Genomic DNA, 13,200 nt, shown 5'->3' with positions numbered 1-13,200 from the left:
GGATTTTTTAGTACCTATTTTGGGGTTTTAAATCCGTATTTTGGTATTTTTAAGTGCGTATTTGCATATTTTTAAAACACATTTTACCACTTTTTAGCGCGTATAATATAGGATCTAATGATGACAGTGTGGTCCATTTTTTTATAAGTGTATCAACTTCAATTTATTGAAATGATGAGAAATTATTGAGAAATTATTATTATTGATATATTGTTAAATACATTATATCGATTCAGTAATAGCGTTGGCCAGTTTCATTTGCATATTCAGGTCCTCCTTGAGATATAATGTAACGTAACATCGATGTTTGAGTTAGAGATTTCATGTCAGTTGCTGACTCTAATATTTTATTCCTTCATTTTTTTTTAGAGAAAATAAAGATACACTTACTTTGTGACAGACCAAATCATACTTCAGCAAGATCCCTAAGAGAAAGTCGGTGCCTGGCCTAAATATCTCGGACTGCACTATTCCTGGATCCAAAGTGTTTGCTGTGACACCTATGAAAAATCCGTATTAAATAAACGATTGATTTCATTTAAAGATGAACACCTATAAGATGCATATGTGTATACAGCGTGATTCTATTGAATCATATTATATACACGAAGTCATAATTTCTTAATTGATTTCAATTGATATAATTTATACTCACTCTCTGAGTACAGCTCAGGCCGTATATTTTATTATATTTTAAAGAATACTCTTATACACGTAGACTCACACACACACCCAACTATCACATATAAACAATTTCTAATCTTCTTCATCTCGTACGGACCAGCAGCTTCGAACAGGGAAGCTTATAGGAGTCAATAGACTCGGTACGCCTTGAGAAAATGCATCTACATCAGTCGGTCAATCAGGTCGCTTCTAAATTCATGGGGCAAACTTTAAGAGGTGTGGAGCCGCCTAAAACATCTAAAACAAGCATTTTTGATCATAGAATGTGCGGTCGAATCGCAATAGCAAAGGCGGTAGAGGGCGTTTTTAGATGGTGCACAACAGCACTTCACCAAAAAACAAACGTATATCATTCCAACGAATTTGCGGCGCGATATATGCTATCAACTATTCGAGGGTGCATATGCACCTTTGGATTGGAGTTTGTTTTTATTGGTGCAAGGACACAGTTATCCGCTGCATCATTAGCTGCATCAAACAACAATCAAGCAGTATAATGACTTGTAATAGAATCATAGTTAGAGATTTTTGAGAAAAAAAACCCCAACCCACTGGGCTTTTTCAGGGTTATGATGCTGAAGCATGAGGAAAGCAAGTTATATATGCTGTGACTTTCATACATATAAAAGACTCAGTAATATATGGCTTTTCATTAATGGCAGTAAATTGCAATATAGCGATATGGCCAAAGTTGGTGTTTGGTGAATCAGTAATATACAATAATTATTATGTAATTATTATATCAGTGGCTTGCTGATTACAGAAAATTCTGGGGGGGGGGGAAGCGTCAAAATCATTTCGCATCTTATTATGATTAATAGGCTCATTAGCTCATAACATGGACCTTCTCAAGAGTTTTTTCCTCTAACTCCTATAATCTAAATAGCATTGAAAACAGATTTATTAATGTATTTCTCTTTAGATAAAGTATGACAATGCAATAACACCATTAGAAAGCATACTGTTTGCGAGTAAGTGCAGTTTTAAGACGTAAATTTTGGTGGGTTTTTTTCGGGTTGTGCAAAATCTGAACAACCCTAGGAAGAATTCCAGTTATCCATGTTGCATGCACCACGAGACGGTCCACCACATCACAATACCCCGTACCTGCGAGTGTTTGGTTGAGCTTATTGCAGCGAATTCGTCAGAAAAATATGATATTTGCTTGTGGTGAAGTGCTGTTGTGCACTCTTTGAAAACACTTTCTACAGTCTTTGCTGTTACGATTCGACTTCACATTCTATGACGAAAATTTTTTGCTTAGGCGTCTTATATCACCTCCTAAAGTTTGTCTCGTGAATTTAAAAACACCCTGTATCTATTAAAATTTTGTATAATATTGAAATTTCAATCTTAGGTAACAAGTTAATTGAAATTCTTGTATTACGGCAGTGATTGTGAGGAAATCACAACCTGTCCCACGGAGTCTTTTGGATAATTCACGAGTGAAGAGAATGTTGGCCAGTTTGCTACACCCGTATGCCGCCAAGTTTTTGTATGGATGGGCAGTGAAGTTCAAGTCGCGGATGTTCAGTTTCACCTTCTTATAAGCGTCTGAAGAAACGTTGATAATTCGGCTCGGTGCACTTTTTATCAAGGTATCTGGAAACGAAGAAATCGGAATATCAGTCACACACGTGAGCAAACTTCATGTTAAAAATAAATAAACCATTAGTACATAAAATTTTTCGCATTTCGAGATTGGATTAACGTGAATTCCCCGCACGAGCATGAGCAGTGATATGTGAGAAGGGGTTGCATTCCCCCCCCCCCCCAGCGTAAAAGTTCGACTGATTTAATGTATAAGCCTAACCGGATTTATCACATTTACCGTAACATCTACATTTTATATCATATATTGCATGATATGCTGATATAACGTACATGTTACGGAGAATGTACATATGCATTATATCGGTATATAATGTATGTGGATATATAATGTATATGTTACACTAAATGTGATAAATCCGGTTACTACAGTGGATCCCGCTTATAACGTATTCCAAAAAAAAACCCGTCAGGGAAAAAAACGTTGCTAGTGGATAAACGTTTAAACGGGAAGTCTTAATAAAAATTAGTTAGAGTTGGGGCCACGAAAATAAATCGTACTAAGCGGGAAAACACTCTAAGCGGGCTCGACTGTATACACGTAATAATCGGTTATTATGCATAATCCCCCGAGCATTTCGGTACGTTCCATAAATTTCCCTAAATTCATCCCTTTTACCGGTGATTACGCATAGTACCGAATAATCGCATCGTTTCTAAATATGATAAATCGTACTATATAATATACTATACATGATAATTCATGCGTGTATTATATCATTATATCGGGGTAAGATCGTAAAATTTGTTACCATCATATCGTTGTCCGACTATATATTCATAACACATACCGGACTCATTTGGAATTTTCGTCATATTTATCAAATTCAACAATTACACTAATATATTATACATAATCACAGATAAAGGCGATAAATTTCAAGCGTTTATAAAATTTACCCCCAACACTTGGTTATTATGCATTATTTCCGGTAAAAGTGATAATTTCTTTTACTATTTATAAAATTTACCAACGATGCTTGTGGGTATTAGGCATATTCGTCGGTAAAAGTGATGAATTTATCAAACTTACCAGGATGATTGGTAAATATGCATAATTTACCGCAACATATGCAAGTCTATCTCCGCCTATGCTCGTGAGATGCCTCGTGAAAGCAAACTTACCAAGCAGAAGTGACGTCAGCAGAAAATGACCGAGATGATTTGCCTGCATCGTTTTCTCGCAACCGTCAACGGTGACTTCACGTTTCTTAGCACCTTCAGAAGGAACAATGTATCAACAATATTGTATCAATGTCTCAACATTGATACAATTGCATATTACATTGATACATTGATACACATTGCATCAATGATGCATCAACAATATTGCATCAATATTGTATCAATGTATCAACAATATTGCGTCAATATTGTATCAATGTATCAACAATATTGCATCAATATTGTATCAATGTATCAACAATATTGCATCAATATTGTATCAATGTATCAACAATATTGCATCAATATTGTATCAATGTATCAACAATATTGTATCAATGTATCAACAATATTGCATCAATATTGTATCAATATTGTATCAATATTGCATCAATGTATCAACAATATTGCATCGATATTGTATCAATATCGTATCAATGTATCAACAACAATGTATCAACAATATTGTATCAATGTATCAACAATATTGTATCAATGTATCAACAATATTGCATCAATATTGTATCAATGTATCAACAATATTGCATCAATATTGTATCAATGTATCAACAATATTGCATCAATATTGTATCAATATTGCATCAATGTATCAACAATATTGCATCAATGTATCAACAATATTGCATCAATGTATCAACAATATTGCATCAATGTATCAACAATATTGCATCAATGTATCAACAATATTGCATCAATGTTATCACGATAAAAGCCCAGACTAACCATATTTCCTTCATACTGTCCCGTTTAAACGGATAAACGGATACCCCGCTTAAACGGATGAAATCCTCCGTCACCAAAATTTCTCAAACAGAGACAATGCTTATGTTAACCTAGGGGACCCCCTGCTCTAGGATGTGGGGGGGGGGGGGTATGATTTTGTTTATGTGGGGTGTAAATATCATGTGGGGTGGATTTTCATTTCATTTTTGATGTCTGATTTGTTCGAGAAGCTCTATTAATATTGATCCTTCACCAGTTTTCAATATACAAACTATATTGTAAAATGGCGACTGAATTGTTCCCCACTTAATTGGATATTGTGTGCTGGAATCGTTGGTATCCGATTAAGCAGGTCCGACTGTATGTCAATAGTTTTGCATTACCATGTATTTTTATATTACTGCAGCTTGAATTTTCCTTGTGTTCTGTTTGGCTTTGGAATTGAAATCAAATTAAAAAAAAGTTCTTACATTTACCACCAGAGTGCGTCTAAATGGGGAATATCTAATATTATGATCTCTAAATAATTGATTTAGTTCATTACACATTTAATCTTTATTCTCTCGCTCTATCTGTTTCCGTTGATTCAATCTACATTTTTTAATGCACATTTTCCATTTCTAAATGTATATTGTTTCGATAATTGCATTGTTGAGAGAAATAATTGTTGCCCGCGGGGAAATTCAGACATTATTGTTGCGAAATAAAAAAAAAAGCGAGTTCAAGATATTATCAAATCATTGTTGAATAAACTCATTGACCTTGTTGAAAGTCATCAAGAAAGCATTGTGTTTGAAGTGTTTATTTTCCTGAGTCGCTAAGTAACAATGGCTAACTGAAAATGGAAGAATTGCTGATCCTATTTCTGTAACTATTTTTAGCCCTTACCGTACCCCCATCATTCACAGAGGATGAGAATACAGTCGATTCCCGTTTTAACGCATACCGTTATAACGAAAACTTTTTTAATCCCCCATGTAAGTTTACATAAGAAGAATATTAAATCTGAAATTCCTTTATAACGAAATTTCGATACAACAAAGTGACTTCTCCGGTCTCTTGGAGTTCGTTACAACGAGATTCAACTGTAGTAGCATACTCAATCATCCTGTGATGATTTGCAATGCTTTTTCTTAGATGAAATTCTTAAAATGACGTATAGATGGCGTACGCATACATCATTACTCTACTCTCTGACAGGTTTACTGTATAAAACATGATGAATCATTAAGAAGTCAACGGTTAAGAAGTTATCACACTACTTAAATCACGTCAGAGTAGTGTGTAGCGGCCTTAATGTATGGGAGATCTATAGTTGCTCTAGCTTTTTCTTTCTTAATCAATCCTCGTATTTTGAGATTATTATCGATTATTTAATAAAATTGGGATTATGTCAGAGAGAAATCTCTACTACCGTAATATGTATTCAGTGTGTAATGTGTGATTTTTATGCAAGTCATACAAACTTACCAATCATCCCGGCATTATTGATGAGAACATGAAGATTGCTCTCGGTTTTAATGATGTCTTTGGCGAAAGCCCTGACGGAAGCGAACGAACACAGATCAAGCTCTTTCAGGATGACTTCACGATTTCCTGTTTCCCTGATGATCTCCTCGAGAGCTTTCTGTCCTCTCTCTTTATTCCGACAGGCCATAATTACACGGGATCCCTTTCTCGCAAGCTCCATGGCCGTGCATTTTCCTATGCCTTTGGAAAAACACAAGACGTGATTCCATTGTGTGTGTGTTTTCGATATACATTTTTTCACAATTGTCACGAAACTTCAAGCCTGTGGTCTTCAATGCATGGCGGGTGGGCCACATTTGGCCCTCGGAGCTTTCTGCTGTGGCCCACCGACCGTTTTTAGAAAGTGGCTAAAAATATTTAAAGACGATTTAGGAAAAAAAAAGAAGGTAAAACCCCCCAGGTAATGATAGACGGAGCATGAGGCCTAAACAGTTTTTGAGGCCCCACCTATTTACAGAATTCATAGAAAAGCCTTTGTGAATTTCAAAATTTTTAACTTCAATTTCAGAATTTTTTGAAAGAAATAATTTCGGAATTACTGGAATAAATAGCTTCTGAATCATTTCAAATAATTTCAGAATAATTGAAAGATGTATAACTTTTTTGTACACTTTTTCCAGAATTGGTGAAAGACATGATTTCAGAATTAATAAAAATTTATAATTAATGAAAGCTATAATTTCAGGGTAAATGAAGTTTTTAATTATTTTTGGCCTTGTTTAACTCATGGCTCCCGTTGACCTTTCTGTTAAGATGTCGCTGTGCCATTGTAAATAAAGTATGTATCTCATCTTATGTAATTCTGAATACCACAGTATGAGTTGGTGGCCTGCGGGCTTCGTGGGAAGTTTCAATTCGGCCCGCGAGGTCTGGAAAGTTGAAAACCCCTGCTTAAAGTAATAAAAACCTGCTATAGTGGGACATCTATGGCGTTAGAATCCGTCTAAGAGAGGTGACCGAAATACTGTAAACATTTTTTGTCGTAGCATTATAAAATCCGGTTCCATTTAAAACCGTCCAATGTAGGGAGGTGTCCAGGGATAGAGGTGTCCAAACTGGAAGGTTTTACTATACGTATATAGCATGTTATTGTAAAAACTCGAAGATAGCCATTCTTAGGTTACAGCAGTGAAGCCTAAGTAAAAGCAAATGCCTAAGTTTTTATCCTAGCTTAACGATTTAGTAGAAATTAAAAAAAAAAAGCTTTTGAGATTTTTTTAATTTCGATCTTTTATTAGTGCGCATGTCAAAATTAATAAATTTATTTATATATTGATAACAGAATTTGCCACAGCAATAAGACTTTTTTTTCATTGAAAAAATATTATTACCAGTTTAATTAATTGAATAAACCAAGGGTTCTCAAACTGTGCGTCGCGGTGCTCTGGTGCACCTCCAACGTTTGTCAGGGGAGCCGCGGAGCGGTCACCCCTTTTGGATACCTTTAGAACGGAAACACTGTGTTTACGCCTTTCATTCGGATGCGTCAAATAGGTCATACCTGTATTTGCTCCCGTGACTATAACAGTTTTTCCAGTCATATCCGTGGTGCAGTCACATACCCCAAACGTCAACTTGAAATATAGCCGGAAGAGAGGAAGGATCGACACCACAGCACAAATCCCGGAAAGAACAGGATGAGTTTTAACAACGTTAGAGGCATTTCGCATAGCGGCTTGCATGAACTCCATCTGTCAACGGAAAAACGCCAATTAAGGGGGGGAATTAAAATCTTATTAAGATTATTAATAGTTCAATTCATGATTAAATGGTATAGTACAAAAAGAAAACATTCCTGTGATTACTGTAATTCATTTATTTCATGCATATCAACGCACACATAACGTGAAAGATTAACTCTTTCCCGTTATTCATTGGCATTGGCAAGATTCATTTGGCAACACTGAAAAACTATCACGTCATAAATCGGAGCCACCCTTAGGTGTGTGCGACAGGTGTGGATGCACCAAACCCCGCGCATTGTGGGGTCCCACAATCACGGTAAATTAGTGAAGGCTTTTACAATTTTGAAATTATTTCTTGCACTAATTCTGAATTGCCATAAATTCTGCAACTATTACTTCCCTTAAGCCTGAATTTTCATCAATTACGGAATTATTTCTTTCGCCACTTCTGAATTTTCACCAATCATGGAATTATTTCTTTCATTAATTATGGAATTATTTCCTTCATTAATTATGGAATTATTTCCTTCATTAATTATGGAATTATTTCTTTCATTAATTATGCAATTATTTCTTTCATTAATTATGGAATTATTTCTTTCATTAATTATGGAATTATTTCTTTCATTAATTATGGAATTATTTATTATACATAGTAGAGTTAATTATTATAACCAATTCCGAATTTTCATTAGTGTTGGAATTATTATTTTTTCATTTATTTTCAATTCTTCGAGTGTAAAATTTTCACTAGTTTCGGGAATTTTTTACACCGCGGGCCAAATTGAAACTTCCCACAAAGCCCGTGAGCCACCAACTCATGTAATTTAGTGACACATATAAACAGAAGGGGCGATGGGGGGCATCGAGTTAAACGGGGACAAAAATAATTGGAGACATTTATTTGTTCTGAAATTATTACTTTTATTAATTACCAATTCCGATTAGTTCTGAAATAATTTTTTTCACTAATTCTGAATTTTTTTGATTAATTACTGATTGAATTGATTAATTATGAGATTAACTTTAAACTGAATCCACTTTAAATAATTTCATAATTACTTATTGCGTTAATTGTTAAATTCTTTCTCAATTCTTCTTCAAATCATTTCTTTCAATAATTATGTAATTATTCTTTTCCTGATTGTGGAATAATTTCTATCAGACAATGCGAAATTATTTCTCCCATTGATTTATAAGTTATTTTTTCAATAATTATGAAATTATTTGTTTCAAAAATTATTTCTGCTATTAATTCCGAAATTACTTATTTTATTAGTTTTAGAGTTGTGAAAATGATCGGCGGGCGAAGACAAAAAGGTCCGAGAGCTAAATGTCACCAGAAGACCATGTATTGAAGACCCTTGACGTAGGAGATATGGCAGCTTTTCAGTGCTGCCAGATGAAACCTTTCACACTATGTTGATGCATGTAATTACATCAGTCACAAACGGGAATGTTTTCTTTCTGTACCATTCACTTCGAGTCCCCCTGTATATAAAAATACAGCACTCAAAAATAAAAGCGATTTGCATGGAGATCTAAGAAATATGATACGAATATAATATTTTGCCCATATGAAATCAGGGTTGTCTTTATCTAAGAATGGATCGATTTTCGGTGAATTCCAATATGAATATCGCGTTTCTTTTTAAACGTGTCAATTGTGATGAAATTCACGACACCTGAGGGTAAGCTATTCCATGTATTCGAAAAACCTTTAAAAAAAGGAACTGCCCGTGACACCAAAATGCGACAACCACGTATGAGCAAAGGGGTTAGTTTAAGATGCTATTTTCTCTGCCCACAACGCACCAATGAAAGAGACTTCCTGGATATTAATGCCGAGACGAGTAATGGAAAGAAAAGTTTGTAGTTTCCATCGGAAATCGAACATTGATCCTTTCACGTTTCGGGTAAGTGCACTAACAAATACAGGGTGTTCTGTTAATGGACCGAAAAACTCAGAGGGGTGTTTAGTAGAAATCAAGGGGAACAAAAATTGCAATGGAAAATGGTGTAGCAAACCATGTTGAGAGGGTGAAAATCGCAAAAAACGCGTGAAGGTCACGGTGGAACGACAAAAAGTATAATAATAACTACAAAAAAATTTATTTGATTAATTATTGCAAGAGTTGTTGGAGTGTGGTGGCCGCTGATGTCATTGCACAGTCTACAACGACGTAAAAATGATTCCCGGACGCGCTCGAAGATACCAGGTATGCTTTCGATGTCTGCCGCGGCGACGACAATCTGAGCTATGAGATCCTCTGGTGTATCCACAGGCGTCGCATAAACGAGTGATTTAAGGTGACCCCATAGGAAAAAGTCACACGGATTGAGAGCCGGCGAACGTGGAGGCCAAGCAACGGGTCCCGCGTGACCAATCCACCTCCTTTGGTATGTAACATCGAGGTGATTATGCACCTCGCGGGAAAAATGTGCAGGTTGCACCATCATGCATGATCCACATGCCTCGCTGCACTGCGGCCAGCACACTTTGCCACAATTCCGGGAGAACGTGTTGCAGAAAAACAAGGTGCGTTGCTCCATTCAGACGTCCGGGCAGCAAGTACGGCTCCGAAAGATAATCACCGAGTATTCCTGCCCACTCGTTGACACTAAACCTCTGTTGAGATTTTAGATTTTTTTTACTCCTTCTATTTTTCTACAGCGTGGCTTCGTTAACCGCTTATATACCTCTTTGGGACAGAGCCATGTATCGTTTTGTGGTGTTGAGATTTCCATGGTACACTGGTATGGGAATTATCCATCGCCCACATGTGTGCATTGTGTGTTGGTAATGCCTTCTCGCGTAAAGCTGGACTCACCAGTAAATAAAACAGTGGCAAGAAAAACTGAAGATTAGAATATGCGGTGACGTCAAGCATCCAGCGCACGAACTTTTCACGACGGGGATGGTCGTCTTTCGGTTAGGAGTTGTACCTTCTGGATGTGGAAGGGGTACATCTTTTCACTATGCGGAACATTCCAAACCGCCGTGTGTGGAACATCGAGTTCAGCGGCGACCGCTCGTGTACTTGTCGACGGGGAATCAGCTAACCGTTGTAGCACGGTTTCTTCCATTTGAGAAGTGCGTACATTGCGCGGTTTCCCTGCATCTCTCACGCCCTGCTGGGTGGAAGGTCCTCGTCTCCCGTAGTAGTCGATCCACCGTGGCGTAGGTAGTATGGTACGGACAACGCCTCATCGGATAATGCTGTTGGTACATCCGCTGTGCTAAGCGCCCATCGCTATCTGCTCTACTGTAAATCAGATGCATATCAGCGTATTCCTCGTTCGTGTAGTCAGCTATCACGATACTCACCGAAACTGTTTGCTACACGTGCTTACTACCACAATAGCGCTAATTAACGTCAGCAACACATGCGTTTTTCGCGATTTTCACCCTCTCAATGTGGTTTGCGACTCCATGTTCCATTGCAATTTTTGTTTCTTTTGATGCCTACTAACAACCTTCTGAGTTTTTCGGTCCATTAACAGAACATCCTGTACACCAAGAAACACAACTTTTCTTGCCCCATAACACGCACAGTAGCATGATGCTTTTAGTAGACTCATTAGCCTCTCCATAATTCAATGATAGCCCCTCCCTCCCAGGAGGTGACAGTGATTTTTCTTTGCTAAGTCTGGCATTAATATCCAGAAAGTCTCTAACAAAAGTTATAAATTTCCATTATAAATGAAATGCTAAACAAGCCTTTACTAAATTTTGAATAGTAAATCAACTTTCTCTCAAGGCCCCCAGAACCAGTTCAGATAGATAATAAGCATTCACCGTTTTTGCAAGTGGAAGAGTTCGCCTAACGAAAGGGGGGATCAGAACGACGTAACTTTCCTCCCATCCAAAGGACAAAAACTTGCACTTTGCCAAAAATCCTTTCCGTTTTAGCAGATTTTGTATCTACGAATAGACTAAATATGCCTTCCGTTTCTGCGTTAGACAGTTTCCGTCTTGAAGAGTTTCTTAACATTGAAAAAGCATTAATTATTCACTAGACTATATATTTGTTCCGCTTAAGACAGGCTTCGTGTCCGTCTTAGACAGTGTCCGTCTTAGACAGGTTTCACTGTACTATGAAATTTTCTGCGTCTAACTGTGTTAAATGTTTTGTTCTACGTGTACTAGAAATATTTAAAAAATACTTTAATATATGAACTGCTGGCAGGCATTATATATGCTAATGTTTTCCATTGAAATGCTCTTTTCTCAAACATAAGTTTTTTGTTAGAGAGATAAGGAACATTTTTTCGAACACCATTCATTCAAATGTTTTGAAACTTTGTGTCTCTCAACATTATGGTGCTACGCTTTTTAAAGCGAGGATCTTTTATTATTTAAAGAAATTTTATGGTACAAATTTGGTTATGGTTTAAATTTTGGTGATTTTTGAAAAAGTTGCATGTTGTGTTGAAGTTGAAATTCGAGAAAAAAATAACCAACAATTAAATCCCTAAATGCTCTCGTTAAATTGTATACGTATTGTCCAGAGTTTTTGAGAAAAATGAATTGAGTGCCTAAAGTGAATAAAACATTTTTGGTTGTTCCTTAAAGGAAAAAGATTTTTCTCATAGGAAAGCATGGGAAAAAAAGATCGTGCACCCCCCCCCCTCTTAAAACGAGTAACTCTTAACCCCCTGTTAAAAAAAAAAAAACGAGAATAACCTTAAATTATCCAAAAAAATTAAAATTCCCAACACAGCATATTCAAAAACAATGATGGCCTTGGTGTTCCCTGAAAGAGAAGTATGCAATTATCTCGCCGGTTGTTATTATCACTCAAAAATCTTTCCTCGTTACAGACAATAAGACTTTCTTCGAAGAATTCTAGAGGTTATATTTCTATGTTCCGTAGATTTAAATCGCTGAGCTTTAAAAGAATTGTTAAATATTTTTGCGTCATCGCGTCGTATCTCATTCTCTTGTGTAGAGATCTGTCACGATTAATTATCTCAATCTTTTATTGATCTGGAAAAAAAATAGTCACGAAAGGTTTTTTCCTCGTTATTCGTGATGTGACGTGTAATGTATTAAGCTTTGCAATTTTGCAAGTGAATTTCGTTTAGTTTTTGATTTAGGAAAAAACAAAAACCACATTAATCCAATTGATTTTAGGTAAAATCAATGTCATTTTTTATGCATACGAATTCCAGTCACAGTCAACCCTCGGTTTGTATGCAACAAAAATTGATTCATTCAGTTTACGAACATGCAAGCCGGAAAAAACTAGACTTCGGGTGAGATTACACTATAAAAGTTTTATAAAAGTTCTTTCACAGAACCTGAAAAATTCAATCAATAAGCTCATCGGTTACGTTACAGCAAATGCGACTGATGAACTTATGACACGCATTTGTCAAGTTTTATGAAATAATTTTCATAAATTTTCAGGAAATCGTTTGCAGGAGTGGGAAGAAGAACCGGAAAAAAAGAATAAAATGGGATATATTAGGCATCTGTGAAGTAAGAAGAAAAGGGGAAGAGAAAATCGAACTTGCCAGACATGTATTTTACTACAGAGAAACAGATAAAGGAAGAACTAATGGAAGAGGATTTCTCATTCATAAAAAGTAGGAAAATCACATCGTTGAGTTAGACAGTGCATCTGATAGAGTTGCAAAGTTTGTTATGAAAGCATCAAGCAGATATCGGATACAGTTTATACAAGTTATGCACCAACAACAAGCTATTCTGAGGAAGAAGTAGAAGACTTTTATGAAGAATTAGACGAACTGCATAGTATATAAAGGAAACCATCAT

The 13,200-nt window shown here is 36.2% G+C and overlaps 1 protein-coding gene across 1 annotated transcript in view; it reads right to left on the bottom strand.

The window, feature by feature from the left end:
• Window positions 1–13,200, bottom strand: part of LOC149076018 (uncharacterized) — a 33,497-nt gene that overhangs the window by 618 nt on the left and 19,679 nt on the right. The window contains exons 9-13 of the mRNA XM_089242170.1: window positions 7,235–7,424; window positions 5,674–5,913; window positions 3,421–3,513; window positions 2,098–2,286; window positions 391–500 (exon numbers count right to left, since the gene is read on the bottom strand). Of these exons, the coding sequence (XP_089098296.1) occupies window positions 391–500; window positions 2,098–2,286; window positions 3,421–3,513; window positions 5,674–5,913; window positions 7,235–7,424 (822 nt within the window). The remainder of the gene's footprint in view (window positions 1–390; window positions 501–2,097; window positions 2,287–3,420; window positions 3,514–5,673; window positions 5,914–7,234; window positions 7,425–13,200) is intronic.

Source organism: Pholcus phalangioides, unplaced genomic scaffold (genome assembly GCF_987345545.1).
Source record: "Pholcus phalangioides strain wild (caught in Gottingen) unplaced genomic scaffold, Ppha-v1.0 ptg000015l_1, whole genome shotgun sequence".
Taxonomy (NCBI): Eukaryota; Metazoa; Arthropoda; class Arachnida; order Araneae; family Pholcidae; genus Pholcus; species Pholcus phalangioides.
The sequence above is the reverse complement of the archived record's forward strand: the minus strand, read 5'-3'. Positions and strand labels throughout refer to the sequence as shown.